The following is a 27265-nucleotide window of genomic DNA, read 5'->3' as shown; positions in this document are numbered from 1 at the left end:
GTTTTATTTTGGACTGATGCAGTGTCCCGAGTTCTGATTTACTTTAGATGTGTAGAGTAACTTTAGCCAAATTTTAGCCTAAAAATGTCCTTAGTATGCTTCTCTAGCTCCCCTGTAAATCAAAATGTCAATTTTCTGTTCTCACCTCTTATACCCCTTTGAGTTGTATTTTAAAGAACTTTGATAAACTTTAACCCCCTTTGTTAAGCAGGATTAGGGAAGCAATGTTTTCTTTTCTTCCCCTAGTTGGCTGCCTTGAGTACACCCACTGCAGAGGGAAATGTCTGCTGGGGATCTAAGAACTGTTTATCTCCCAAATTAACAAGTGAAACTCCTTTAAAACTCCCCTGTCCCTCCAGATCAAGAGAGTCACAACCTTTGGGATGGAGTCCCCTGTGTTTCTCCTTTGTTAGCAAAGCAATAAATCTCCCTTTTTCTTTTTCTCAAAATCCTGTCCTCATTATTTAATTGGCATTAATTGGCTTCGAGGGCAGGAACCAAACTTTCAGTTACAAATTTTGACACCCCAGGTGGGACTCTAGAGGAGCCCCCTTCTTGGGGAAGCCTAGCACTCCAAACAACTGCATGCTGAGGATGTAAGATGAACTTTTTGAGAGCTGACTACTGGAAAGTTAAGAGATATGCGAGTGTGCCTGGGGTCCAACCAAACCAGAGGAGCTAATCCTGTAAATAAAAGGAAGGACTGAGGAACTCCCTCCCAGCAGCTGCCAAGCCCCTTTTGCTTCGGGGAACTCCCGCCTTCCTTTCCTGCACTGTAAGGATTACTCCACCTCTGTCTCCTTAAAAAAAAAAGGGGGGGATACTAAATGCAGGAATGTTGCCACACGGAGACCCTTGATTTTACACTTTTGATTGCCCCTCTGTGAGAACATCTATGGTGCCACTGGTGTAGGAGTCATAATTAAATGGGAGTTGGAAACTTGGGGAGATTTTTCTCTTATCTAGTCTGTTTTAAAGGTTCCTGTCTATCAGCCATAGTCTGGAGCTCCTTTCTGTCTGTCATTGTGTCTTTGTTTGTATCTGTTTCTGGCCCGTTAAGACATGGGCAATAATGTGTTGATATTATAAATTGTTTCTTAGGAATGATCTTGGCTGAATGGGCTACCTACAAATGTAAATGTGTCTAAAAGATGATGTTTTACTAACAATCTGGTATCTGAGTGGGTTTTTGAAGCATTGCAGTTAAAAGTTGGGTTGTCAGAGATAAAATAATAAGGAGTGCATGGTAGAAAATAAGGTATCATAGTTTTCAACATCCAAACCTGTCTATTATGGACTAAAAATGGTTAAAATGCCTTAGGCATGAGGCTTCCCCTCAGAATAGCAGTTTTTCCTGCTCCATCCAGACCTCAGCCAAGACTTAAATTGAAATGCAAATGGAAGAAGCCCACAAGCTCAGTAGGAGACTGATCTGAGGCCCAAGGGGAAAAAAAAGTAAAAGTGTCTTTTACCTGAACTCAAACTAGACTAAGCCAAAAAGTAAATTGTATGGTATATACTAATTACTGGCCAGTCATTTTTTCCAGGACTCTTGCTTTTTCTTAGATTCTGTATTTTTTTTGAGCTCATGATTTTGATACTACAGACTCAGGTTAATGTTTTTCTGATAAGTTCTATTTTTATTCAACTGTGGAGTTTTTAAACATCGCAATGGAGATTTCACCTGTGAAAAGCTACAAGGCCTTTACTATTGTGTTATGTGTGCACACTTGTGTTATGTGTTGTATGTCTGGATGTGCGTATGTCCATATATCATGTACATGATATGAAAATTGGCAGATATATAAGGAATGATCATAAAATTTTTTAAAAAATGGATCCAAATATCTTTAATTCACGTGATTTAAACAGTTTGATTTAAATTGGGTGAAGAGATAAAAATAAAAATGTCATTAAAATTAAGCTTACAAGTTTTTCTAGGTGTTCAAAAAATACTAATAAAATGTTGATGTCTATGAAATTCCTGATATGCCTTGGTTCTAGGACTTTTCCTTCAACAAGAAAAAATGGCTAACACTGTTCAATACACTTGTCTGATAATTTGATAAAATAAGTAAAAGTAGATTTGACATGGGATTATTCATTTATGAGTAATTTTGTTAGATATCTGATTGATTTACAAGGTTAAAATGCTAAATGTTAAATATACCATCGAGTACTCTTAACTCCTTGAATTGCATTGGGTAACATTATTGATGTTTTCATAGGTTGGTAAATAAGAAAAAAGGTTTAAAGTTGCTTTGTCATCACTGAAAAGATTACTGAAATTTAAAGTCTCAACAGGTTCTATATACTTAGACATTGTGTTTTCATGAAATGGTAAACAGACGTGATTTTATATACAAAGGTTTATAGAAGATTTCTATATACAAAGGCCCAAAAGTTAAGTTTTGTTTCTTTTTTCTAGAGCAAGTAATCTTAAAGAAATTAAACAGCTGGGTAAACAAGAACTGTTATTTTAGAGCATTGTACTGTCATTTCTTTAAAAGCTAAACTTGGCTAATATAAAAACATCAATGTAATTGTGGTGCTATTAATGTGCTCATATATTCCAGGTATACAAGTCTGTAAGGGAGAAGCTTTAAAAGAGCGTTGTGTCAAGCTGGTGTTCTAAAGTTGTATGGTAATTTTAGGCTTAAAAGAAAAACATATTGGAGATTTACTTATATCATTTAATGTTCTATAACTGGACCTGTTATCAATAAGATATATAAGGTTTTATGTTACTTTTTACACTGAGGTACAATTTATATGTTTTTTTAAGTTAATGAGAGCCTAATCTATGTAAAGGTTAATATTGTAAAACACAAAAGTACTTTGCTACTTTTCCACAGAAGGTTAAAAGCTTCAGCCTTTCTTTAATTCATGTTTTAAATGTGATATCATATTGTGTTAGCTAATATTCATGTGACCTCAAACAATTTATGTAAACTTTGTAAAATGATATTTAAGAAGCAAAGATCAGCTTCAGAATTAGAGCATTTAAGATTTATGAAGAGCCCCGCCTTACCTGAGATAAGGCTCTGTTTCCCATCTTACTACATGTAAGAATGACTACAAAAGAAGTAGGCCAGATTTCAGTTTATTTAAACTTGTGTTCAAAAGTTGTTTTTTGTCAAGATTACTAGGATATCAAACAGGGGATATAATGTATAACTCAGCCAAAATTCAAGGTAGCTATTACATGAACTAAATATGTTTTTACTCTTGTTAATTTTATTTTGTAGTTTTCTTATAAACGGTCTAAAGATTGCCTGTTAATGTTTGCAGAGGTATTGCTTTAAGAACACACAACCTGGGTTAATTTAAGATAATAAGTCATCACCTACAGGATAGAGAGACATTAAAGCTCAGTACTTAAATTAAAGTTAAATTAAAAGGGCCAAGAAAATCAATATTTGGCTCTTGCCCTCAGAGTCAGTCTGAATGTAGGGAACAGAGGAATTCTCTAAAGAGCTTTGCATCTTTGGGCCACATAACCTCCTGATCAAGACTGGAGTTTACAAAAGAGATTCTTAGGCAGAAATGCCTGATAACTATCAAAAACAAAACAAAACAAAACAAAATAAACAAAAAAACTATCAAGAGGAACTGCCAGAGTATTTTTTAGTTTAAGGCCTACAGATATTCCTAACCTATACAGGTAGGCGTGGTGTTTGCTAGTATGATTATGGAGCCCTAAGAAACAGAATTAAAGGTTTCTCTATTAGACACAGAGGTCATACTAGTAAAAGGATTTTGCAAGATCAGATGACATTAAATTATTTAACTATATCTTATGGGGATGGACATCTGTAACACTAAAAGTTAAATGTTAAAGGTCTATTGGGGTCCCATGAATCTGGTATTACAAAAGCTTGGTTCCCAGCTTGGTGTTCTTGGAAGGTGACACTTGAGGAAATGAGGCCTAATAGGAGGTCCTTAGTTCTTTGGGGACTGTGAAATTTTAACCCCTTTCTTATTTTCTCTTTCTACTCTCTGGCCATGAGGTAAGCACTCCACCATAAGCCTTCTGCCATAATGTGGTGCTTTGCCACAAGTCCAAAGTAGCAGGGTCAACCAATCATGATCTAGAGTTTCTGAAACCATTAGCCAAAAAAACCTTTTCTCTTTGTTAAGTAAATTATCTCAGTTATTTTATATAGCAACAGAAGTTGACCAACACATCTAGCAACCAATAAAATTCACAATGTCATATATCCCATCAATGATCCAACAGGCACGTAAAACTCATAATGAGGAAAATAATCAATCAATGAAGAGATGCTCAATATCACTAATTATCAAGAAAATGCAAACCAAAGTCACAATGAAATGATCACTGCCTATCCACCAGTATGGCTATTATCAAAACAAATATGGTGGCACACACTTGTAATCCCAGCCATACAGGAGGTGGGGGGCAGGAGAACTGCAAGTTCAAGTCCAAACAGTGAGAACCAGTCTCAAAAAATAAAAGGCTGGGCAAGCTCTAGTGGTAGAGCCCCCTGAGGGTTTAATTCCCAATCCCACAAAAAAAAAAAATAAAAAATAAAAAAAAAATAAAAAAACGGAAAAGAAAAGAAAGAAACAAACAAACAAAAAAATGAGGATATGAGACATTGAAACCCTTGTGCATGGTTGGGATTATAAAGTAGTGTACTATTATGAAAAACAACTACATGATCCAGTAACCTCACTTTTATGTACAAATCCTAAAGAATTAAAGAATTAAAAGGAATGTCTCAAAAACATACTTGTACTTTCATTTCCAGAGAAGCACTAATTCATAATAACTAAGAGGTGGACAGAACCCAAATGTAAGTTGACAGATCAATGGATAAACAAATTTTGATATATAGATATAATGGAATATTATTCAGCCTTTAAAAAAAGAAGCAAATCTTATCACATGCAACAACATGGATGAGCTTTAAGGACAGTATGCTAAGTGAAATAAGCCAGGCAAAAAAGACAAAAAGTATATGATGTCATTTATAGTAAGGTTTAACATCAAATTCACAGAGACACAAAGCAGAATGGTGGTTACTGGGGGCTGAGGAAAAGGAGAAAAGAGAAGTTGTTTCAAGAGAACAGATTTCACATCTTCAGGATCTGCAGATCTGTTTCAAAATAGTGTAAGTATACTTAACACTCCTATGTGGTTAAAAATGGTTAAAATGGTAAATTTTATTTTATGTGTTTTTTTACTATAATTTTAAAAACGTGTCACATAAATAAATGAATAAGTTTTAAAAGATGAAAATAAGTTGTTTTCAGACATACAAAAGTTGAAATAAATTTCATCTCCAGTAGACTCACAACTTTAAGCAATGTTAAAAGCTATCTTTCAGGACGAAGAAAATGATACTATGGGTTTATATATTTATGATATTTCTCACTATTTAAATCTCTTTAAAATTGGTTGCTTAAGCCAAAAAAAAAAATAACAACACATTTTATGTGTAAAAAGTAAAATGCATGAAAATATGAATATAAAGCACAGAATGGGAAAAATGGAAATATATTATTATATACTTGAAGTGGTACAATACCATTTTAAAGCAGACAGTGAAAAATTGGTGATGTATAGTATAAACTCTAGAATATTCAATAAAATAACATAACAAAGAGTTACAACTACTGATTGAGTTACAACAACAAAGGAGATTAAATGGAATCATAAAAATTGAAAAGTAATTCAAAACAAGGCAGAAAAAGAAAACAAAGAACAGGTAAAACAATAGGAAACAAATAGCAAATGATATACTCATTTCTAACACTATCGATAATCCTATTAGATGTAAAATGGTCTGAACAACTTAATTAAAGGCAGAGATTGTCACTTATGGCAAAAATTTGAGACCTGACTACATGTTGTGGACAAAAAATGTATTTTAAATGTAAAGGTACAAATAATTTAAAATAAAAGGGTAGAAGAAAAGATATATTATGCCACACTAGTTAAAAGGCTAGAATCACACACATACACCAGACATATACACATACATCAGACATGTATATATACATACATATATTATGCATATATATGTATATATGTATGTAATATAAAATATGTAATATAAATGTGTACGTATATATGTACATGTGTGCATGTATAGATATACATACACACACACACAACACACATACACACACACCAGAAATGCAGATTTCAACCAGAAACAACTATCAGGGATAAGGAAAAGAGACATAACAACCCCAACACTTATGTACCTGAAAACAGCTTCAAAATAAAGGAAAGACTGAGAGAGGTATAAGGAGATACAAACAAATTCAGTTACAGGCATAACTTTCAATACCCTTCCCCAAATTACTAAAAGTTAAGTAGGCAGAAAATGGTGAGGCTATAATAAAGTTGACTAACATTACCCAACTCAATCTAAGGGACATTTATGTAACACTATATTTATAGAAGAGCAGGATGTACACTATTCTATTGTAAGGCTCTTGAACTTGGAACATTTACCAACATGGACAATATTCTGGGCCATAAATCAAACGTCAATAAATTTGAAAGAATTCAACTCATAGCATAGTACTCTCTAACCACATGGAATTAAATAAGAAATCAATAACAAACAGATACTTGTAAAATTGCCATGTATTTGAAAATTAAATAAAAATCCCCATGTGCTTAGAATCTAAGTAACATACTCTAACCCATGATCAGAGAAGAAATAAAAAGCATAAATTAGAAGAAATTTTGAACTAAATGAAAATGAATTTATTAGATGCTGCTCAAGAATATTTAGTGGAAAATTTATACTACTAAATGCTTCTGCTAAAAACATAAAAAGAAGGGTCTCAAATCAAAGATCTTAGCTTTTATCTTAAGAAATTTAAAAGAGGAAGAAATCAAGCCCAAGGTAATCAGAAGAAATAACAGATTTGAAACTGAAATCAGTGAATCAGAAAACATAAAAATGATACAAGGAAATTAATGAAACCCAAAAAAACATTATAATAAGATTAATAAAATTTATAAATCTTGAGTCAGTGGGACTATGGAAGGATAAAAAATATTAATATAAAAAATAAGAGTTGATATTACACTTCAAATTCTATGAATATTAAAAGAAGACTAAGGACAATTTTATGATATTAAATTTGTCAATTTAGATGAAATGACAAATTATTTGGAAGACACAAAATACTTAAAAGCTCACTTAAGAAAAAAACTAGTAACACAAATAGCCCTATATTCATGACTATTGAAAATATAGCTAAGAATTTTTCTGGACAATGAGAAGTCCAGAACCAGATGGATTTATTGGCAAATTCTACTAAATACTTAAGCAAAAATTAATACCAATTGTATATAAAGTCTTTCAATAAAATTGGAGATGATAATTCCCAGTTCATTCTATAAGGCTAGCATTACCCTGAAGCCAAAACATGACAAAGATATTGGACAAAGAAAAATACTGGGGTTGGGGCTTTAGCTCAGTGGTAAAGCAAAGTGTTCAATCCTCACTGGGATCCTCACTCAGCACCACAGGAAAACAAAGATACTGTGTGTTCATCTACAACTAAATAAATATTTTTTTAAAAAAAAAGAAAGAAAAAGTACCAGCTAATATCTCTCAAATCATAGATGTAAAAATTCTATGTTCACATATGACTACACAACCAGTGTGATTCTACATTGTGTACAACCAAACAAATGAGAAGTTATACGCCATTTATGTATGATGTGTCAAAGTGCATTCTACTGTCATATATAATTAAAACAAACAAAAAAAATTTAAAAAGGCAAAAAAATTCTAAACAAAATTTTAGGAAATAAAATCAAACAACATATTTAAAGGATAATATATTATTACCAAGTAGGGTAAACTCCAGGAATAGAGTTGGTTTCACATTCAAAAGTCAAACAGCATAATTCAACTTATTAACAAAATACAAAAAGAAAAACTACAATTATCTCAACAGAAAAAGAATTTTACAAAACCAACAACTTTTTCTCTTTGTTTTTGTATGAGGGATTGAATCCAGGGACATTTTACCATTGAGTTACATCCCCAATGCTTTTTATCTTTTATTTTGAGACAGGACATTGCTAAGTTGCTTAGGGCCTCACTAAGTTGCTGAGGCTGTCCTGAAACTTGCGATTCTCCTGCCTCAGTCACCTGAATCGCTGGAATTACAAGTACGTGCCCCCATGTCTATCTCCAACACCGATTTCTTAAAAAACTAGGAAGAGAAGGGAACTTCCTTAGTTTGATAAACAGCGTTTATTGAAAATCCACAGCTAATGTCATACTTAATGACGAAAGACTAAATGCTTCCTCTCCAAGATCAGGGACTGTCTACTCTCATAGATTCTGTTCAACATTGTACTGGAAGTTCTAGCAGTGCATTCTGGCAAGAAAGAAGAAATAAAATACATCCAATTTAAAGACGGAGATAAAACAGTCTTTAATTGAAGTTGATAGCTATGTAAAAATCAAGAGGAATTTATAAATAACTTTAGTAAGGTCACAGGGCCCAAGATTAATATCCAAAAGTTAATTGTGCATTTCTACATAGTACCAACTATCATAACGTGAAATTTTAAAACAGTACCATTTAAAATAGATCAAAAATATGTAATATTTAGGGATAGATCTGACAAAAGACATGAATTACCTATACATGGAAAACTAAAAAATATTGCTGAGGAAAATTAAAGAGTTATATAAATGGAGAGATATGCCTGATCATGGGGTGGAAGACTCAATATTGTTATAAAATCAATATTAAAATTTCCCCTTGAGATTGAACACAATCCCAATTAACCAAGAAGATTTTCTTGTGGAATTTGAAACATTGATCTGATTATTAAATTCACGTGGAAATGCAAAGGGCTTAGAATACCCAAGATAACTGAAAAGAAAAAATTGGAAATCTAATACTAATTTCAAGCATTATTATAAAGCTGCACTAATTGGAATTTCATGGTATTAATATAAAGAGAGACAGACAGATTGATGAAACAGAAGAGAAAGTCAGAAATAATCCCCCTATACACACTCAGACAACTCATTCTCAAACACATTTACGGGAGTTATAATTTACATACCACTAATTTCATCACCACTATAATGTTATTAGAGAACATTTCCATCATTCCAAAAGGAAATATTGTACCAATGAGTAGTCACTCTCTACTTCTCCCACAAACCTAAGCAACCGCTAACCTTCCTGTCTATAGATCTGCCTTCACTAGACATTTCATATAAATGGGATTATCCAATATGTAGTTAACCTTTTGTGACTGGCTTCTTTCACCTGGCATAATGTTTTCAAAGTCTATCCATGTTATAGTAGTACTTCTTTTTTACTGCTGATATCCCATTGTATGACTATGCTACATGTTATTTTCTCTATTTATCAGTTTTCAGACATTGTGATGCTAGTTTTCAAAGTGCCTATGTTATTGCAATTTCCCACTAGGGATGTAGGAGAATTACAATTTCTCCACATCCTGACCAATATTTTGCGATTATCTTTTATGTAATCATGGCTATTCTAATGGTTGTAAACTGGTATCCTGTGGTTCTGATTTCCATTTCCAATAACTAATAATGTTGATCATATTTTTTCATGTATATATTAGCTATTTTTGTTTTCCTGGGAGAAATATCAATCTAAATCTTTGTCCACTTTTTTTTTTTTCAGTGCTGGGGTTAAAAATAGATGTTAGGTAGGCACTCTACACTAAGCTACATGTCCAGCCTCTTGTCTACTTCTAAGTTAGATTAACTTTTTAATTATTATTATATTTATTATTATTTTGGTGACACTGGGGATTGAATCCAGGACCTTGTGCATGTAAGGCAAGCACTCTACCAACTGAGCTATACCCCCAGCCTTGTCTTTTTTATTATTGAGTTGCTATTATATGTTCTAGGTATGTCCTTTATCAGATACAGATTTACAAATACTTTCTACTATTTCATAGTTGTCTTTTCACTTTATTTTTAAATTTTGATCATGTCCAATTTATCGATCTTCTTTTTTATTGTTTGTTGAACAACTGATTTTTTTAAAAAAATATTTTTTTAGTTGTTGATGGACCTTTATTTTTATTTCTTTATATGTTCTGCTGAAAATAGAATCCAGTGCCTCACACATGCTAGGCAAGCGTTCTACCACTGAGCCACAATCCCAGCCCCCCCCACAACTGATTTTTGACAAACACACAAAAGCAATGCAGTATGGAAAAAATATAGCCTTTCACCATACAAAAACAGCCCTTCCACCATGTATGAAAATTAACTCAACCTAGATCACAGACCTAAATATAAAACTTAAAAGGATAATCGTTCAAGAAGAAAGCATAGAAGAAAATCTTTGTGACCTTAGGTTATGCAGGGATTTGTTAAATATGACACAATCTATAAAAGAATAAACTGAAGAACGGGAATTCATCAAAATGTAAAACTTCTCTTTAAAAGACAATGTGAAGATAAGAAACAAGCCATAGACTGGAAGAAGATCTTCACAAAGCATATATTTGATAAAGGATTTGTATCCACATTATAGTAAAGGACTCTTGAACCTCAACAGTAAGACAACAATCCAAATTTAAAATTTGATTTTTCAACAGACCACCAAAACCAACACAGAGATGGCAAAGAAATGCATGGAAATAAGTTCAATGTCATTATCACTTGGGAAATGCAAACTAAAACTACAATGAGATATCACTGCACAACCACCTATTCAAATAACTAAAATAAAAAAGACTGATCATGACAAGAGTCGTGAGAATGTAAAGAAACTCGAACCCTCATATACTGCTGTAATATAAAATATAAATATAAAATGCTGAAATGTTAGTATGTTCTTAAGGCCCCCAGAATTTTGGGAATGGTAGATGAGCACTGGTTTCAGCATAAGTCACCAGCTGCATTAGCCATTAACAAGATAAGGCAGCCTGTCCTTTGAAGCTTTGAAACCAGGCACTGGCTTTTCTTAGCAATGAAAGTCCTATGTTCTATAAATGGAACAAAGCTAGGATGATGGCATGTCTGTTTACAATATGGTTTACTAAATAATTTATGCCCACTGTTGATACTACTGATCAAAGAAAAATATTTCTTTCAAAATATTATTGCTGATTGACAATGCACTTGGTTAACCAAGAACTCTGATGGAGATGAACAATAAGAGTAATGCTATTTTAATGCCTACTAACACAACATCCATTCTATGACACAGGGAATAATTTGAACTTTTAAGTCTTATTATTTGCAGAATATATTTTTTAAGGCTATGATTGTCATATATACTTATTTCTCTAATGCACTGGGGCAAAATAAACTGTAAGCCTTCTTAGATGCCACTAAAAGCATTTATGATTCACAGGAGAGGTCAAAATATCAACAGTAAAAGGAACTTGAAAGAAGTTAATCACAACTCTTGTGGTAGATATTTAGGGATTCAAGACTTTGTGAAGGAAGTAACTGCAGATATGGTAGAAAGAGTAAGAGGACTAGAATTCAAAATGAAGCCTTGAAGATATGACTGAATTGCTGTAATCTCATGATAAACCTTTAAAAGATGAGGAGTTGCTTCTCATGGATGAGCAAATGTTTTTTTTTTTTTTTTTTTTGAACCAGAATCTACTTTTTTTAGGGAGGCGGATACCAAGGATTGAACTCAGGGGCACTCAACTACTGAGCCACATCTCCAGGCTTTTTCTGTATTTTATTTAGAGACAGGGTCCCACTGAGTTGTTTAGAGCCTCGCCATTAATGAGGCTGGTTTTGAACTTGCAATCTTCTTGCTGAAGCCTCTTGAGCCGCTGGGACAGGAAGTATGCCACTGCACCTGGTTGGAATCTACTTTTGTTGAAAATGTTAACAGTGTTGAAAAGACAACTAAGGATTTAGAATATAACACAAATTTAGTTGATAAAGCAGAAGCAGGGTTTAAGAGGATGGGCTACAATTTTGAAAAAAGTTCTACTGTGGGTAAAATGCTATTAAAAAAATCACATTGCTATAGGAAAATCTTTCATGAAAGGAAGAGCCACCTGATGTGGTAAATTCCATTATGGTCTTATTTTAAGAAATTGCTACAGCCACCCCAACCTTCAGCAACCACCACTCTGATCAGTTAGCAACAATCAACAGTGAGGCAAGATGCTCAACCAGCAAAATTATGACTTGCTAAATGCTCAGATGAACCTTAGCATTTTTTAGCAACAATGAATTTTTAATCACATACATTTTATAGACATAATGCTATTGCACTTAATAGACTACAGTATTGTATAAACATGGTATTTAAAAATTTTTTTTAGTTGTAGTTAGTATTGTATCCATTTGTGGTGTGGAAGGATTGAACCCAGTGCTTCACATATATTAGGCAAGTGCTTTACCATTGAGCTACAACCTCAGCCCCTAAACATAGTTTTTACATGCACTGGGAAATCAAAAAATTCATGGGACTCTCTGTTATGATATTCACTTTATTGCAGTGGTTTGAAATTGAACTCACAATATCTCCAAGGTATTCCTATACTTAAGTCTAAAAAATGCAAACCAATCTACAGTGACAGAAAACAAAACAGTTGCCTGCAGAAGACTTAGTAGAAGAGGCAGGAAGGAGGGGTTAGCAAGATACATGAGAAGACTTTTGGGGATGTTAGATATATTTATTCTCTTGACTTTAGTGGTGGTTTCATGTGTGTATACATATGCTGAAACTTACTACATTTTGTACTTTAAGTATATATAGTTTATTATGTATCTACTCATTATACTCATTAAAAATACCTACTTAGGAGTAGATAGGAAATGAGTAATTCAGAAAAGGCATAAGAAAAGAGCTTTTGTGAAGAAATATGATTTGCTGGAGATGTAACTCAGTAGTGGAGTGCATGCTATAGTAGAGAGGCTATAGCAATTTCTTAAAATACGACAATAATGAAATTTGCCTTATCAGTTGACTCTTCCTTTCACAAAAGGTTTCCCTGTGAGCACTGTGAAGCTGTTTGAGAGCATTCACAAGGCCCTGGGTTCAATTCCTAACACCAAAAAGAAACAGAATTGATTAAAGACTAGAACTTATTAATTAATACATGTTGAAAAGGCCAAGTACTAAAAGTTATTTTGAAACCAATGAGCTACTATTTCCTAAACAATACTATGAGACCAACTCTCATTCATACCTGTTCAATGAAGCATGGACTACTGAGAATTCTGGGTTTTCATCCATTTGTGGCAGGCCATGAACTCCAGGGTAATCAGTCTTCCATTTTGTTAGATTAACAAGGTATAAGTTAAAAATCTGGAAGACATCCTACAAAGGCTGAAAGATCAGGTAAGTTATGATAACTGTGGAACCAAATCTGTCCATATTCCAACAGCTAATCACTGGCCACCTCTGGGAGAAACAAGGCCATCTTAAATAAGGATTTTGTTACAACTGCCCTTCCCATACTTGCTAGTATTTCCTAAGCTACAACTATAAACCTAAATTGAGTATTTCTCAAAGAGTATAGAACATAAAAACAGTTTTTATGGCATATTTCAAACTCAAATGCAACATAACTTATAATAGGGTAGAGGTGAGAAATCTCATTATCGTGACCTGGGCAGAGGGATATCTTTTTATGCTAGTAAAGATCAAGATTTAAAAGCATATAAGGCAGGGTACTAGGAATGTAAGAAGGGGATGTGGAAAAAGGCCAAAATAGGCAGATACATTTTATAATTAATCTTAAAATATATTTTGCCTTGCTTTCTTAAAATAATCTAGAGAATAAATGGAAAAGTTTAAAAGACTACAGAATTTTAAAGCTGAGCCTAAGATCACAGTTACTCTTTGCTAGGAATCTAACACACAAAGATCTTATCCCAAAAAGCCAGTAAAGGAAAAATATTTGAGGACATTCATATTTGTTAAATTTAATAACTCCTGACCTTGTGAAAAAGGTAATGAACTAATTGAGGTTTTCAATAATGAAATATAAATGGAACCCAGTGGATGACAACAGAAAAGATGAACCATCAAATTCAAAATATATTTTAATTTGGACACTACAAGCAAAAGCATAAACAATTTCATATGAAGTTCTCACTTACCAGAATAATTCTCTATACCAATCACTCTCTACATCAGTAAACTAAGAGGATTGTTTTTTAAGTGTCAAACCTTAAATCTTGGTACTGGGACAGTCAGTTACTAGAAATGATGAAATCAAGTCCCTTCCTCTTTTTTTTTTAATATTTATTTTTTAGAAGTAGTTGGACACAATACCTTTGTTTCTTTATTTTTATGTGGTGCTGAGGATCGAACCCAAGGCCTCACACGTGCTAGATGAGCGCTTTACCGCTGAGCCACAATTCCAGCCCCCCTTCTTCTCCTTGTAGTCAAACATCATGATTGAGTTATCTAGATTTTCTGTCTTTAGTTTCACACTTCCTTACTCATTCCAAAATAGCTCAAAGATCCATTATTTCACCAAACCAGCTCTAAGGTCACTGGTGGAGTACAAACATTTAATTCATTTAGTATTTACCTTCTCAACAGGAACAATATTGTTTCCAAGGAGGGGGGAATCTTAGATATGAAAATAGCTTGCTGCCTTCCAAAAAGCCACAGTACATAATCAGAAATGCATTTTATCTGTGTATTAAAATTTTAAAGGGAGCAATGTGAAAAAGAAGTCTTTAAAAAGCTCTGCAAAGGCATCATAATGAAGGTTGAGAAATATTGAGGAAGCATTTTTCAGTCTTCATTTTACTTGCCCTCTTAGAAATATTTAATATTAAGCCGGTGTAGTGGTGCACACCTGTAATCCCAGTGGTTCAGGAGGCTAAGGCAGGAGGATCACAAGTTCAAAGCCAGCCTTAGCAATTTAGCAAGGCCCTAAGTAACTCAGTGAGACTCTGTCTCTAAATAAAATATAAAAAAAGGGCTGGGGATGTGCTCAGTGGTTAAGTGCCTCTGGGCTCAATCCCTAGTACCAAAAAAAAAAAAAAGAAAGAAAGAAAGAAAGAAATATTTAACATTGTTAATTACACCTCCCTTCTTGTAATTTTCCTCTTCCTCAGCCTCTGTGACACAGTATTTTCCCCTGGATTTCCTCATATATCCTCTAGACCATCCTTCTCTGTCTCTTTTATAAGCCCATCTAACCAAAGTTCAATTCTAGGCACTCTCCTTACCTATACGTTCTCCATAGGTGACTTAATATATATACTTTCTGTTCCAGTTCCCACACATAACCACCTGTAACTAACTAATAAAGCTATATTCTAATCCAGGTTATTCCCATGAGAGTCAAAACTACTTATCTACCTGCCAATTTGACATCTCAACTAAATGTCTCACAGAAACTTTTTGGGAAAAGAAACCACAGCTTTGGTCATATTCTCAAGTTGTTCTTAACAACTGTCTTTTAGAGTAGTTTCAGAAGGGACGATAAAATCCAAAATGACAGTTCTAACTACAAAAGTTGATACAAATAATTACTCTAAAAACAAGTTTCTATTCTCTTATGTAAATATACCTTCTATTGATACATAATGGAAACCAGCCTAGGTCAGAAATTAACATGTCAATACATCTGTTTCTCTCAGAGTAATGACAGAAATACTATTCTAACTTCTCTAGTTATGCTAAAAGGTATTTTGAAACCAGCACATATTTTTCAATAAAAGAGAGGTAAGAGTGTAAGAGATTGCAAATTGGTTTATAAACTTAGTATTCTAGATATTCACAATTAAACAATAGACATGAATATTTGCATTTTTGAAGAGAATCCTGTAAACAAAATGATATCACGGGGAAATTGTATATAAAAGAATATAAAAATATATTCCTATAATTCCAACAACCTATAAATTCTTCTTGTTTTTCATTCATCTTCCATAGAATGCCATAACACTACCCTTTCCAAAGTTAACTAAAATGGAGACTAGAGGGCTATCTTTTTATTCCATGGATTCTTCCTTTGTGAACAATATAAAACTGATGCATATACATTAGTAGTGAAAGAGGTGCTCTGTCAGAAAAACGACTTCTCAAGGAGGCAGAAGAAATCTGCCTTGTTAACAATAGGATTAAGGCCTAATCTAGTATAGTCTAAATCTTTGCCTGCTGGTCTTGTTTCTGTCTCCTGATCCCTGATTCTGACAGTATTATTCCTTAGTGATTTCAGAAATCACTACTAAGAATAATTAAACATTTTCTACTGGACTCTCTACTTGGATTTCCTTTAAGTACCTCAAACCCAATATGCTCCAATCTAAACTTATCCTCTCCACCTCCACCTCCTTCCTAGCAAATCTGTTTAATAGCAGTACCCCATTTATCTGGTGGCAGGAGCCATAAATCTGGGACTTATCCTTAAATTCTCCTCAGACAAAATCCTATTAGCTCTCTTAACAGTTCTTCTCTTAAAACTGTTTCCCATTCTTTGCCACTTTTGCTTGACTTATGTGACAGGACACATTACAGATTTTAAAAGTTAAGGTGATGGAGTCAAATATGAGATTAAATCCCATTACCTAATTTCTCTGAAGCTCATTTGTCCATTTATAAAATAAAAAAGAACAATAAAATCTACCTTATAAGATAATTAATGAGCTAATGCCTCTGAAGACTCAACACTGTAAACATTCTCCAAATGGTAGCTACTACTACCTTGCAGGGTTGTACTGATTAAATGAGAATAATCTGTGGAAAGCAGTAGACACACAGTAAAGGTTTAATATGTTTTTAAAATAATTAATTTCATTCTCTAGGATATTACTTCAATAATCTCCTCACATTTAGTCACATCTATTCCTACAAAGCTTTCTAATGGGCTCTGAATCTTTTCTGTATAAAGTCCTTCTTCATACATACTAATCTCTTTATGATCTTTTCTTTCCTTATTTCTTAAGGCTCACTTCTGCCATTTCTTCAGTTCTAATCACATCAAGTTCAGAAGTGTCATGTTCTCTTACAAATCATTGCTTTTGGCAGGCCTATTTCTTTTGCCTAGAATTTTCTGTTCACTCTTTCTTCAATCTAATCCCTACATTGTCTTATGCCATTCCTATTAATAGCTCAAAACTCATTTCAGGAAGTCTTGCCTTTCCTTCTGACACTATGTACCTTCAAATTTGGTTTCTAACCACATTCTCCCACATATTCTTGAATTTTTTCTTCTAATGAAAAGAGTAGCAATTAACATTTACTGAACATATACTATGTGCCAGATAAGTTAAGCATATTTACATATTGTATTAACCACATTTACATATTACTTCATTTAATCCTCACAGCAACTTTATGAGCTATGTAGCATTATTACCCTTATTTTACAAAGAGGAAACTGAGGATTGCAGAGTTAGCTTTCCCAAAGTAACATAGCTGTCAGGTAGCAGAGCTAGGACTTTAATATAAAGTATTATAATTATCTATTTATTTATCTTCTTCTCCACTAATCAATCAAATCTATTTAACCAGTTCCCTGAAGACTGGGATCATGCTTTCTATTTCTTCTATATCCTAAATCTAGTACGTCTACAAAGTAGTAGAAAACCCAATGATAGTTACTTAATAAACTAATGGAACTATGTTGTTTAATTCTTATAATAACTGAAAGAGGTAAAGCAGTTATTATTCCTCTTTACTAATATTTTTAAATACTGGTAAAATGAGTTTTGTTTTCAAATTAAATCATATAACCTCCATATAAAGAAGGCATAAGTGATTTAGTTTCTTCAAGAAGGAAAAAGTAAAAAGTTTAATTATTTGCCAACCATCAATCACAATTTTAAGTCTTCTGTAATAATCAGAGCCCTTCTGTAATAATCAGACCTTTTTCTGAGGTCAAGAATATAAATCTAAAAAGAAAAATATTATCTAGCAAGAAATGGGAATTAAAAAAAAAAGGCCTTAGGCAAACAAGCTTTCAAAGATCAGTAGTATTGCTAAAGAGTCCCCTACTGACTGAGCCATGTAGCAGGCATGTCATGAGAAGATTTAGGTTTGACATAAAATACCCTCAGTAGGGGTGTATTAGCTTCATTTAAATGACTAAACTAAATTTCCATTCTGTCTTTAACCTGATGAGCTTGAAAATATTTCTATAAAGGGCATAAAGAATTAAAAGAATTTTTTAATGCAGATCATATCAAAATATGGCTAAAAGATTTTTAGATAATAGTAGGATAAATCTGGCCTACATATATTCATTTTTCTATTCTCCCTTGATGATCCTATTAATCACCACCCCCCCTCCACTATCATGGAAGTAATAGTACTTCTTATTGTGATTTTTATTAAATGCAGATACAATGCTAAGAACTTTGCATACATTTACTTACTTATTTATTTATTTAAATATTATTAAAAAAAATTTTTTTTTGCACTACTGGAGATTGAACCCAAGGGCACTCTACCATTGAGCCATCCCTATCCCTTTTTATTTTATTTTTTTAATACTTTTTTTATTATTTATTTTTATGTGGTGCTGAGGATCGAATCCAGTGCCCAACATGTGCGAGGCAAGCTCTCTACCACTGAGCCACAGCCCCAGCCCTCCCTTTTTATTTTTTTATTTGAAACAGGGAAATGGTAAATTGCCCAGGCTGCCTGCAAACCTGAGATCTTTCTGCCTTAGCCTCTTGAAGAGCTGGGATTAAGGTGTATGCCACCATTTCTGGCCCCATTTTATAATTAAGAATATTAAGGTTTAAGGTTGCATAGGCAATAAGGGGTACATCCAAACTTAAGTCGATTTGTCTCTAATCCATGCTATGAACCACTATTTTGCCATGTATGCATGTTTTATTTTCTCAAAATAACAGTAGAGTGTCTGGCATGTAGTAGATTCTCAATCAAAGGTTTTTGCTACTGAAAAGTACAGAATAAGATAACATATAAAGGCCCTTTTAAGTTCCAAAACTGCAGAAATGCTCATGTTATTTCCTTTCACCCTGACTCTGTTGGTTTTCTAATCTACTAATCTTATCCTCATCACCTATAAACATATATTTATCTACTTAGACCCAGGTGAAATATAATTACTTCTCTAACTCCCCAGATAGAATCAGTAATTCCTTCTTTTATGTGCTTATGGACCCTGTACCTACTTCTCCAACTGTACAAATTATTTCTTTGCATACATGTTTCTCAGTCATCTTACCAAACTTAAAATTTGAGTATTTCAAGAAGTGCAAATATATTTTGTTTATCTTTATATCAACTGAGTGTAGTAGAGTGCCTATGATAAGGAAAATGTGAAATTAATGTTTTCTAAATAAATGCAAAATCAGTCTTAGACCTGGATAAGAAAGGAGTACCTGCCTTGGAGCACGTAGTTTTGACAGTCCTGCTTTGGCCTTCCTCTGGCCACACTACTTTACATAGGCCACAGAGACTCATCAGGTAGGGGGAAAAGCTTACCTGAAGCCTATGCCTGCTCTTCTAGACTCTGCTCCAGGTACTGAGGCCCCTGGAGTTCTGTATTTCAACTTTCCATTTTCAAGGCCTAGATAGTCCTGTTCCCCACATAGGTCTTCCTGAGAGCAGACTGCATCTCTGATGTGAATACCTAGGTTCAGTGGAATATTAAGGGATGAATATTTGCAGGACATGTGCTCAGAACTTGGATATGTGGGCTGGGCTTAACATACATGTATTTAAGATTCTTTAAGGTATGAAATAAAGCAATGAGCAGAAAGAAAAATGGGGAGGGCTTGAGGCTGTCTCTTCTTATACTACCATGTTCCTGCATGTAATTCAGAGGCCTTCAATAATTATAAATTAAAACCTGATCTTCCAGGTCATAATTAAATCATATTTGTCAAGGTAGGAAAACATAATTCATTTAACAGTTTATGGCTCAGTTTATGACCTTTAAATACTTAGATGTAATTATGTAAGTTTGCAGTTTGTCTCTAGCCCAGCCCTACAAATGTTAAGAGGAAAGATTGAATGATCATGTAAACAAACTATAAATAAATGAAAATAAAAGTGAAAGTACTTAAAAATAATTCAATAAACATTCCCTTTGCCATGTTGCAACATTAAGGGCAGTACTACTTCTTTTTTTAAAAAAAGAATTCTTCTAAATAAAGACTACTTCTATTACACAAATATTCATCCACTAAGATGAAGAAAAACTTAATACTGGAAAAGAAAAAGGTTACTAAATAAAAGGTTAATTTCCTTTCATTGAGTGAAAATAGCATTAAAAAAAAATTAGGAAACTTTTAGATCCAAAGACTACCTATCAGGCTATTTGAATCCATTCTAACACTTCACAAGAAACTGAATAGCAATTTCTATTAAAGATTATTATATTATTGTCTTATATTTTAAAGTACTTCACAACCTTCGGGGTATTTTCACATACTGGCAATTGCTTAGTCTCTTATACATAATAGGTGAATGACATCTGACCACATGAATCTTCACATTCAACCCATGAGATTTTATTATAATGTTGTTTTGGGAGAGGAAGTACTGGGGATTGTGAACCTAGGGGCACTTTACCACTACTTTGCAGCCCTTTAGGTCTTATTTAGTTGCTTAGGGCCTCACTATATTGCTAAGACTGGCAATCCTCCTGCCTCAGCCTCTAGAGTCAATGGGATTATAGACAGTGTCACTATGCGAGCTTTATTATAACTTTTTATGCATTGTTTCAAAGTCAAGTTGTCCTATGAAGGCAACTGGGGTCGAGTTCCGAGAGGAATTCAGAAAAAATTTTTATAATACAAAACACCTGGCTAGGGATGTAGCTCAGTGATAAAGCATAATCAACATGATTAGCATGTGTGAGCCTCTGAGTTTAATCCCCAGCATCAAAACAAAACAAAAATGAAATCAGGGAAAAGAATTTCTTCACCTAAATAAAAAACATCTACAAAAAATTCACAGCTAACATCACACTTAGTGGGGAGAAACTATTAGTTTTCCTGCTAAGATCATAAACAACACAGGACGCCTCCCCTCATCATTCCTTTTCAACACTGTGCTGAAGACTCAGATAATACAATCGGACAAGAAAAGGATATAGAAGGTATTCAGATTTGGAAGGAAGAAATAAAACTGTCTTTGTTTACAGATGACATGGCCACTTAGAAATTGCAAAAGAATGACTTAAAAAACACAATTAACAATAAGAAGGCTACAGGTATACATCAGTTGGTAGAATGCTTGCCTTGCATGCACAAAGCCCTGGGGTTCAATCCCCAGCACCACAAAAAATGAAACAAAACAAAAAATCCCACAATAACAGCATGGTTAACATACAAAAAGAGGAGGTGAAATTCAGAATTTAAAATAATATATCATTTATATTAGTACCCAAAAAAGTGAAAAACTTAGGTATGGATCTATAAAATATGTACCAGATCTATATGAACAATCCTATAAAACTGATGAAAGAAATCACAAGCAAAGAAAACAAATGGAGAGATAGTTCATGATCCCTGATAGGAAGGCTAAAAATTGGTAAGATGTCAGTTCTTCCCAACTTGATCTGATGATTCATATAATTCCAATAAAAATCCCAGCAATTTGTGGAACAGACAAATTGATTCTCAAGTTGATCTCCAGTGGCAAATGATCCAACATAATATTAAAGGAGAAGAACAAAGAGGACTGAAAGTACCTGAATTAAAGACTTACTACACAGTCACAGTAATCAAGACATTTGGCATTGCAAAAGAATGGTTAAACAGATGAACAGAACAGAAAAGATTTATAAAATAGAAACATGTAAACATAGTCAACTTATCTTTGAAATGGTACTGGAACAACCGGACATAGATATGCAAACAAACAAAATTATAGACACAGACCTTACACTTCTCACAAAAATTAACCCAAAAGGAATAGACAAATGTAATATAAACTATAAAACTATAACTATAAACTTCTAGAATTAATATATGAGGAAAATCTAGGTGATTTGGGTTATGGCAATGATTTTTTAAAGATAACACTTAAGGCACAATCCATGAAAAAGAATTATAAGATGGACTTCATTAAATTAAAAACCTCTGTTCTGCAAAAGATATTGTCAAGAGAATGAAAAGGCATGCCACAGACTGAGAGAAAATATTTTCAAAATATCTGTCTGATAAAGAACTATTATTCAAAATATATAAAGAACTTAAGACTCAAAAATAAGAACACGATGGGCTGGGGATGTGGCTCAAGCGGTAGCGCGCTTGCCTGGCATGCGTGCGGCCCGGGTTCGATCCTCAGCACCACATACCAACAAAGATGTTGTGTCCGCCGAGAACTAAAAAATAAATATTAAAAAATTCTCTCTCTCCTCTCTCACTCTCTCCTAAAAAAAAAAAAAAAAAAAAAAAAAAGAACACGAATAACCCAATTTAAAAACAGGCAAGAGGGAGTTGTGGATGGTAGGGCACTGACTAGCATGTACAAAGCTCTGGGTTCAATCTCCAGTACCACATAATAAATACACACATAATAAATATATACATACAACAAAAATAAGCAAAAGACCTTACATGTATCACCACAGATATGCAGATAGCAAATAAGCCTATGAAAAGATGCTCCATGTCATAGATCCTGAGGCAGGTAAAAATTAAAACAATAATGAGATACCACTATTCTTATACCTATTAGAACAGTCAAATGCTAATGATAACAAATGCTGGCAAGGATGTGGAGCAACAGGAACTCTCTTTCATTGTTGGTGGGAATGCAAAAATGGGCCACATTGGAAGACAGTTGGGCAGTTTCTTACAAAGCTAAAACACATTCTCTCCATAAACATACTCTTTCCATATGAGCTAGCAATCACACCCCCTGGAATTTGCCCAGATGAACTGAAAACATGGCTTCAGAAAAACCTGCACATAGATGTTTATAGTCACTTTATTCTTAACTGACAATCTTGGGAGCAACCAAGATATTCTTTAGTGGGTGAATGGATAACTGAACTATGATACATCCAGAGAATGGGACATTATTTAGTGCTAAAAAGAAATGAGCTAGCAAGCCATAAAAAGGCATGGAAGAATCTTAAATACATATTACCAAGTAGAAAAACCAATCCGAAAATGTTTGGATATACTATATGATTCCATTATAACATTCTGATATAACATTTTGGAAAAGGCAAAACCACAGAGACAGTAGAGAGATAAGTTGTTGCTAGGATATAAGAGAGAGACAGGGAGAAACATGCAGAGCACAGAGGAAACTACTCTGTATGATGTATATGGACATAATCATTATATATTTATCAAATATAAATCCAAGAGTGAATCCTAATGCTAATATGGACTTTAGGTAATAATAATAATGTGTTGATAAAGGTTCATCAATTGTAACAAACTGTACTAGTGCAGAAAGATGTGCATATGTAGAAAAAGAAGGTATATGGGAACTCTATTTTTGTTCAATTTTGCTATGAGCTAAAATTGCTCTAAAAAATAAACCTATCAAAAACTCAAACAAAAACTGCAAAGCTGTTAACCATCTTCAGTACTCTACCCAGATCAAAAATAGTCGTTTTCCAGTATGAATTGGAAGGCAATATCATTGCCTAATTCTTTCTATTTTTTCCTTTGGGGTATGTTGCTGGGGATTGAATTTAGGACCTTGTATATGCTAAACACATGCTCCACCACTGAGGTACATCGCTAACCTATACCTGATTATTTCTAAAATAGTCTCCAAAAACATCTTAACAGGTAATTTAAGACTCAGAATGAGGATCAAATCAAAGAACTTACTTTTCAATTTTCTTCTTTTGTTCCTTTTGTCTTTTTTGTTCTTTTACTTGTTCTCTCTCAATATCCATGAAAAGTCTTCTGTGTCTCAGGTACTGCTTTTGACGCTAAAAAGAAGTTGATAGCAACACTAATTTCGTTTGCCACTAGTACAATCCCTTGTTAACAGTACTTAATGAAATGATTATATTTAATATAAGCCATATTTATGAAATATTTAATGAAATGATTACATTTAATATATTTAATAGATAGCATATTTACCCTATATTCCCAAGTACTAAGTACCATAAAAGCAGGGCAACAGAAAGAAAGTAGGAGTTATTTTGTAACAGAACAAGGTTCCTTTAACCTTTCAAAATTAGAATTACATCACAAAAACATACTCTAAGCCCAGCGTGACATGGCAGGGAGGGGAATAGAAGGGTTGAAGTACATCAGAGTATCACACTCATAAATTGAACAAGTTTAGTAAAGTAAGTGCTACTATACTGTGTGGATCTGTTCATAGCTCTGAATTTATATATTCTGTTTTAAGGACACAGGCTACTCAAATGGCTAAAGCATATCTATGCATATGGTAGGGCAGTGCACAACTTTTTGGTATGAATTATTAATTGTCTAAATAGGCTGGACGTGATGGAGCATGCCTATAATCCCAGCTACTTGGAAGGCTGAGGCAGGAAGATTAAAATTTTGAGGCTATCCTAAGCAACTTAGCAAGATTGTGTCTTGAAATAAAATAAAATGGGCAATAGATGTAGCTCAGAAAGAGACTGCTTCTGGGGTCAATCTTCAGTACCAAAGGGAGGAAAAAAAAGAAAAAAAGAAAAAATAAAGTTTAAATAGCAATTCTCAAATTGAAGATACATCAGAATCACCAATGGTATTTTTTAAAAAAAGGTTTTTAGTTGTACATAGATTCAATATCTTTATTTATTTATATTTATGCAGTGCTGAAGATCGAACCCAGTGTCTCATGTGTGTGAAGCAAGCATTCTACTACTGAGCCACAACCCCAGCCCCACCATTGGTATTTTTTTAAAACACATTAAAAACAAAACAAACAAAAAAAATCCCTACCTTTTCAGATACTGATTCTGCATACTACATATCTACATTCTGTATATCTACAAATCCAGGCATATGATTTTTTTTTGGGGGGGGGAGGGCTACTGGAGATTGAACCTAGGGGTGCTTTACCACTGAGGTACATTCCCAGCCCTTTTTATTTTTGAAACAGAGTCTCACTAAGCTGCTGAGGCTGACCTTGAACTTGCAATCCTCCCGCTCAGCCTCCCAAGCTGCTAGGGGTCACAGGCACGTGCCACCATGCCCAGCAAGCATAAGGATTTGGAAAAAAGGTCCATATCTGGTTCTGGTACAAGGATAGGGTTAAGAACAATTAGTTTAAAATAACTTAAGTTGAAAGGGGGGAAAAAAAGGAAATCATAAATTTAAAATGTTCATTTAAATAAGTTATAGTGGCAAATATATAATAGCTGGAGAAATTTACTTGGATCAGCTCTTTGACTTCACATCAATGCACCCTAAATCCCAGGAACTTGAAAGACAAGCTTGACATACTCAAGCAACTTCTTTGGAATTGTAGTATTAGCTCTATTAAGACATAGAAACTGTTTCTAATTTCATATATAGCATCACTAGGGAAATAATAATGTTCAAAAGCAACATTGGTACATACCTCTTTCTTGTCTTCCTCTTTATCTACTCCAGACTGAAATGCCAATGGAGTTTGGAATTCATTGCTTGGTCCTGACTGATAATCATTATAAACCTGTTAAAGAATCCAGTCACACAGTGACAAAATTACTAAAAGCTAGCCATATGAACCCTTTTGATTCTTTTCTCCTCAAACTTCCAGCTATAAAAGAGTAAAAGCAAAAAGGAAGGAAAGAAAGAAAATAGTTTCAGAATGAATTAACCAACCAACCAAAAAATGAAAAAGAGAAAAATAATAGACAAAAGGCTTCAGATAAAAATCATGAATGAACAAATAACAAATCAAAAGGCTTAGAATAGAAGTTCTTTAAAAGTGGTCATTTGAAATCATACTATCATATTGGACTTGAATCCAGGTATAAAGCCAGATCCCTTAGTATATCAAATGTATAATCACATTCAATCTACATAACTAACTCTCTTGATGAGCATGAATTCAGAATAAGAGTCTGGAAACATATCAATTGACTGGGATGGCATGAAGAACACTGGGCCTAATTTCCCATCATATTTACTAGCCAAACTTTATAAGTTAGTATACTTACTTGGACATTATATGGGCCAAACTGTGATCTCTAAGCTTTTAGAAATAATGTTTAAAATTTTTATCTCTTTAGTTTAAAAGTTATTTATCTTTCAGCAAGGTTAGAGGGTAAACGATCAATATGTAAAAATCTATTGAATTTCTATATTTGTGATGAACAATCTGGAAACAAAATTAAGGACACGTTCTTGACGATACCATCAAAAAGACTACAAAACAGGTATAAATTTAACAAGGAAATATAAATTTATACTCTGAAACATACAAAACATTGTTGAAAGAAATTAAAAAAACACCTAAATAAATGGAAAGACATTCCACATTCATAGACTAGAAGACTTAATATTTCTAAGATGGCAGTACTCCCTAAACTGATCAACAAATTATGTTAATTTCCACCAAAATTTCAGCTGCCTTCTTTGCAGAAATTCACAAGGTGATCCTAAAATTTCTATGAAAATGTGAAGGACCCAGAACAGCTGAGACACTTTTGAAAAAGAACAAAACTGGAGGACTCTTCCCAACATCTCATTACAAAGCCACAGTAATCAAGACAGATTTCACTGGCATAAGGATAGACATAGATCAATGGAATAGAACTGACAGTTCAAAAGTAAACACATATATTTATAATCAACTGATTTTTTACAATATGCCAAGAAAATTCAATGGGAACAACAGTCTTTTAAACAAATGTGTTTCAATAATGATGCTGAAACACCAGTTATTCAAATGCCAAAAAATAAAGTTGAACCATTTCCTTATACCACATACAAAAATTAACTCGAAGAATCATAGACCTAAATGTAACACCTAAAACAATTCTTAGAAAAACAAAGAGAAGTACATATTCAAGACCCCAGGTTAAGTTAGGGTTTCTTAGATTTGAAACCAAAAGCATAAGCTGCCAAAGTAAATAACTTAGACCTAAAAAAGACTTGTGCTATAAAGAAACCATTTTAAAAAGTGAAAAAAACAATCTACAAAGTGGTGGAATTTATTGCAAAACTTGAATCTAAAAAGGAAACATATTAAGAACTCTCACTGGGCACAGTGGCACACGCCTGTAAGCCCAGCAGCTCAGGAGGCTGAGGGAGGAAGATCACGAGTTCAAAGCCAGCCTCAGCAATGGTGAGATGCTAAGCAAGTCAGTGAGGCCCTGTCTCTAAATAAAATATAAAATAGGGTTGGGGATGTGGCTCAGTGGTCTAGTGCCCCAGAGTTCAATCTCCAATAC

At 33.6% G+C, this 27265-nt stretch overlaps 1 protein-coding gene and 1 non-coding gene across 2 annotated transcripts in view; both read right to left on the bottom strand.

The window, feature by feature from the left end:
* Nucleotides 1-27265, bottom strand: part of Ccdc15 (coiled-coil domain containing 15) — a 67711-nt gene that overhangs the window by 5519 nt on the left and 34927 nt on the right. The window contains exons 12-13 of the mRNA XM_077797778.1: nucleotides 25447-25539; nucleotides 23745-23848 (exon numbers count right to left, since the gene is read on the bottom strand). Of these exons, the coding sequence (XP_077653904.1) occupies nucleotides 23745-23848; nucleotides 25447-25539 (197 nt within the window). The remainder of the gene's footprint in view (nucleotides 1-23744; nucleotides 23849-25446; nucleotides 25540-27265) is intronic.
* Trnav-uac (transfer RNA valine (anticodon UAC)) lies at nucleotides 9801-9873 on the bottom strand. Its single transcript has one exon. It is a non-coding gene; the product is annotated as a tRNA-Val (tRNA).

This window comes from Urocitellus parryii, chromosome 4 (assembly GCF_045843805.1).
Source record: "Urocitellus parryii isolate mUroPar1 chromosome 4, mUroPar1.hap1, whole genome shotgun sequence".
In the NCBI taxonomy this organism is placed as follows: Eukaryota; Metazoa; Chordata; class Mammalia; order Rodentia; family Sciuridae; genus Urocitellus; species Urocitellus parryii.
Note: the sequence above shows the minus strand (reverse complement) of the source record. Positions and strands in the feature narration are given on the sequence as shown.